Below are 3,932 nucleotides of genomic sequence, written 5' to 3' on the forward strand. Positions count from 1 at the left end.
TTTGTAACAACAGAGTAAACATTTAGACCCATGTTAAATGTGAATATTAAATTATTCCAAATTTCCCTCCCAGTCTTCCTTTGTGATCCAGCTCACACGTTATTCCACAAAAATTTTTAGCAACTTGCAATTATCAAGCACTCAATTGTTAATTTTCATCACTTATATTTCTATAATACTTATCATATTTTTGTAATACTTAATAAAATTACATAATTACAATATGATACAAATAATGTAAGTTCATTTGAGAGAAACCACACCAATATGTAGACATACAACTCAACACGTAGGTGTAGGAATGCTCAGACATGGTACAAGAGCTACCAGTCCCTTATGTTCAGTACATCATGGGCATCATTTAGTACATTGAACAGAGGGAATGAGGAGCTTGGTTAATCTGACACAGCAGTTCATTGAAGATTATTAGTTAAGAGACCCTCTGTTACATGTCATTTGGAACTAGCCACTCCCATGAATATCTTATTAATCCAAGTTTTTCAATCGGTTCTATTGTTTTTTCAGTTATAGTCAAATCTAACTCCTAACTTCTGTCTCCTTGCATTGGCTAGATCACAAAACACACAATGCGACACTAAAGTAATGCTAGCTTTCCTGTGTCACTGTACGTGGTCTTGGTAGATTTATTATGTAAATACGAGACTCTGTCTTTAATAGAACCTAAACTTCATTTAAACCTGTTTTCAGAAATTAAATATTTACTTTTCTTATTTAAGCTGTTTTATCTTATATGCTTGTTCACAGTTTCCTTTGTTTGAGCCTTTTGTTCTCTGCATGAGATTTACTTTTTAAACCAGAGGATTTGGAATGGATATGCAGAGTGTTATTCTACTGGTGATCATCACTCAGAAATATATGTTTGAATAGGTATTTCTCTGATTAGCCATAGCTAAAGGAAATAGCTCTTGAATCCTTCCTGATACAGGTTGAGGGAATTATTTCATGATTATATTATTTCTCTCATCCTTCCCTATCAATTTCCTGATAATATAATTTGTTGTTTTAAATGTGCAGGATTATTTTACTTCTTGCATTTTATATTATGTAAGTTATCAAGAATTATCTTTGGAATTTTTTTGGCTTTAACAATATTTGCATTAATCCTTTAGTGTTAAATAGGTATTTTACTCTTTGCATTTTCTTTTCTTTTTTAAAGATTTTATTTATTTATTTGAGAGCAAGACAGTGAGAGAGAGCATGAGCGAGGAGAAGGTCAGAGGGAGAAGCAGAGTCCCCATGGAGCTGGAAGCCCGATGTGGGACTGGATCCCGGGACTCCAGGATCATGACCTGAGCTAAAGGCAGTCGTCCAACCAACTGAGCCCCCAGGCATTCCTACTCTTTGCATTTTCAAATCAAGTTTTTACCTTATGACTTCCCCAATCCTGGATTATGTATGCTGATTAATTGCCCAGCAACCAGGATTCTTTGTTGAGGAAGTGTTTTCACTATATTTAGAATGACATACTTCCTAAGACCTTGTAAGTCTGAGAAAGTCTGTCTGTTGCTTTTGAACATAAATCACTAAAACCTGGGTACAGAATTCTTTCACCCCAATTTGTTTTTCTTAAAACTGTAGACATTATTTTATCATCTCTTGAGTTTTATATGGAAAAGTTGTAGTAAACTGAAGGAGCTTAATTTATAGATGCTTTTCCCCTCCCAGATGCTTTTAAAGCTCTTTTCTTATTCACTTCGGGTTCTAATGTTTATTTCAATTTTGTTATTGCATTTTTTTGTCCCCTTATTGTCTTTTCTTATCTCGGGCAGCTCCACCTTAATTTTTCCTTACTCTGTACAGTCTCTTTCTATGTAAATCTGTCCAAATCCAAAAGTTTTAGGTCGATGACTGCAAATTTAGGGAAAAAAAATGCAAAGGAAAGGAAATATATAAAAAGTATATATCAGGAGGATTGGAATAAAAGGTGCTTGCCCAGTTTTATATGACCCAAAATAACTGGATGAGAAGTGAACTCATGAATAAATTATAGCTCAGCCATAAACTGGAATACTATAAAACAACAGAAAGAATAAAGCCTTGGTACATTGAACAGCAAGAATAAACTTTGCAGACACAATGTTGAAGCCAGTTACATATATGAACTGAAACATAAATTAATCTGCCATGACAAGAGTCAAAGAGTAGTTTTGCCTTTATGAGGTAGAAAGACAGGAAACAGGAGAGATGCTAGTAGGGTTACTGGAATTTTTCAATTTGTTCATCTTGATCGTGGTTATACTAGTGTACTTACTGTGTGAAAAAAAAAAATCAAGTGGTAGCCTCAGGATTTGTGAACTTCTCTGTATATTACAGTTCAATAAGAATGCTTACCCAAAAAGTGAACAAGACATCCATTCGTCTAACTTTGAAAATATCTACAACTACACAACTCTTTGATTAAATAGAAGCAAAGAATTAGCCCTTGTCCGTTGGATGTAAAATACCAGAGTAAAAAAAGACGCTTCACCAGGAATATCTGAATGTCTTGGGCACCAGAACCTTCTACAGATGTGTATCGATCCCATTTATGAAGATTTCCATGGAAAAATATGCCATAGCCTCTAGTGTGTGAATTCACCCCAAGCACTGAAATCAGAAAGTGGAGACTAAATAAATGCTAAATCAAAGATCGAATTTAAAATGTTTGCTTCTCTTCCCACAATAAAGGCAAAGGAAGATTCGCACTTTCTGCTCGTCCTTTGCAGGAGACATGTTTGCTAGGAGCCCCACCCTCAACCAGTCCGGCCCCACTGAGTTCGTGTTCCACGTGTTCACCATCGTCCCTGAATTCCAGGTCCTCCTCTTCCTCCTCTTCCTCCTCCTCTACTTGCTGATCCTCTGCGGCAACACAGCCATCATCTGGGTGGTGTGCACACACAGCTCACTCCGCACCCCGATGTACTTCTTCTTGTGCAACCTGTCTTTCCTAGAAATCTGCTACACGTCGGTGGTGGTGCCTCTGATGCTTTCCAACATTTGGGGGGGCCCGGAAGCCCATTCCACTGGCTGGCTGTGGGGCGCAAATGTTCTTTTTCGTCACCCTTGGCAGCACTGACTGTTTTCTCTTGGCGATCATGTCATATGATCGCTATGTGGCCATCTGCCACCCACTGCACTACACCCTCATCATGACCCAGAGGCTCTGCGTCCAGATGGCGGTGTGCGCCGTGGGCCTGGCCCTCCTCCTCTCCCTGCAGCTCACAGCCTTAATCTTCACGCTGCCCTTCTGCGGACACCGCCGGGAAATCAACCACTTCCTCTGCGACGTGCCCCCAGTCCTGCGTCTGGCCTGCGCTGACACCCGCGTGCACCAGGCCGTCCTCTACGTGGTGGGCATCCTGGTGCTGACCGTCCCTTTCCTGCTTATCTGTGTCTCCTATGTGTTCATCGCCTCGGCCATTCTGCGCATCCGCTCCGCCGAGGGCCGCCGCCGGGCCTTCTCCACCTGCTCCTCGCACCTCACCGTGGTCCTGCTGCAGTACGGCTGTTGCAGCCTCGTCTACCTGCGCCCCCGCTCCAGCACCTCCGAGGACGAGGACCGCCACATTGCCCTGGTCTACACCTTCGTCACCCCACTACTCAACCCGCTGATTTACACCCTTAGGAACAAGGATGTCAAAGGTGCCCTGAGGAATGCGGTCCTCGGTAAAGCAGCCTCTGAGGCCAGCTGAGGCTTAAGGGGCTTGGGGTGGGTGTCTGTCAGTTGGCATGACCATGAACTCCAAACAACAAACACGGAATTACAATACTTACTTTCCCACACTTTGCAGTTGGCCGTTCTTTTGCCATGTTTGTCCCTGTGTCCCCAGTCAGCGCTCATTTCCTTGAAGTGCTTTGAGTAAGATTGGAAAATTCAGACAAAGCAGGCAAGGAGGGCGCTCGAGTCAGGGGCCCTGCTTTCAAGGTTCACA

At 41.7% G+C, this 3,932-nt stretch overlaps 1 protein-coding gene across 1 annotated transcript; it reads left to right on the top strand.

Annotated features, from left to right (window-relative positions):
- The first annotated feature begins 2,731 nt into the window (after positions 1-2,731).
- LOC116863630 (olfactory receptor 10Q1-like) lies at positions 2,732-3,692 on the top strand. The gene is given in 2 exon segments (XM_032851027.1): positions 2,732-3,001; positions 3,003-3,692. Coding segments are annotated over 2 exon segments (960 nt in total).
- The last annotated feature ends 240 nt before the right edge of the window (positions 3,693-3,932 follow it).

Source organism: Lontra canadensis, unplaced genomic scaffold (assembly GCF_010015895.1).
Source record: "Lontra canadensis isolate GAN:19392208 unplaced genomic scaffold, GSC_riverotter_1.0 scaffold1927, whole genome shotgun sequence".
NCBI lineage: Eukaryota > Metazoa > Chordata > Mammalia > Carnivora > Mustelidae > Lontra > Lontra canadensis.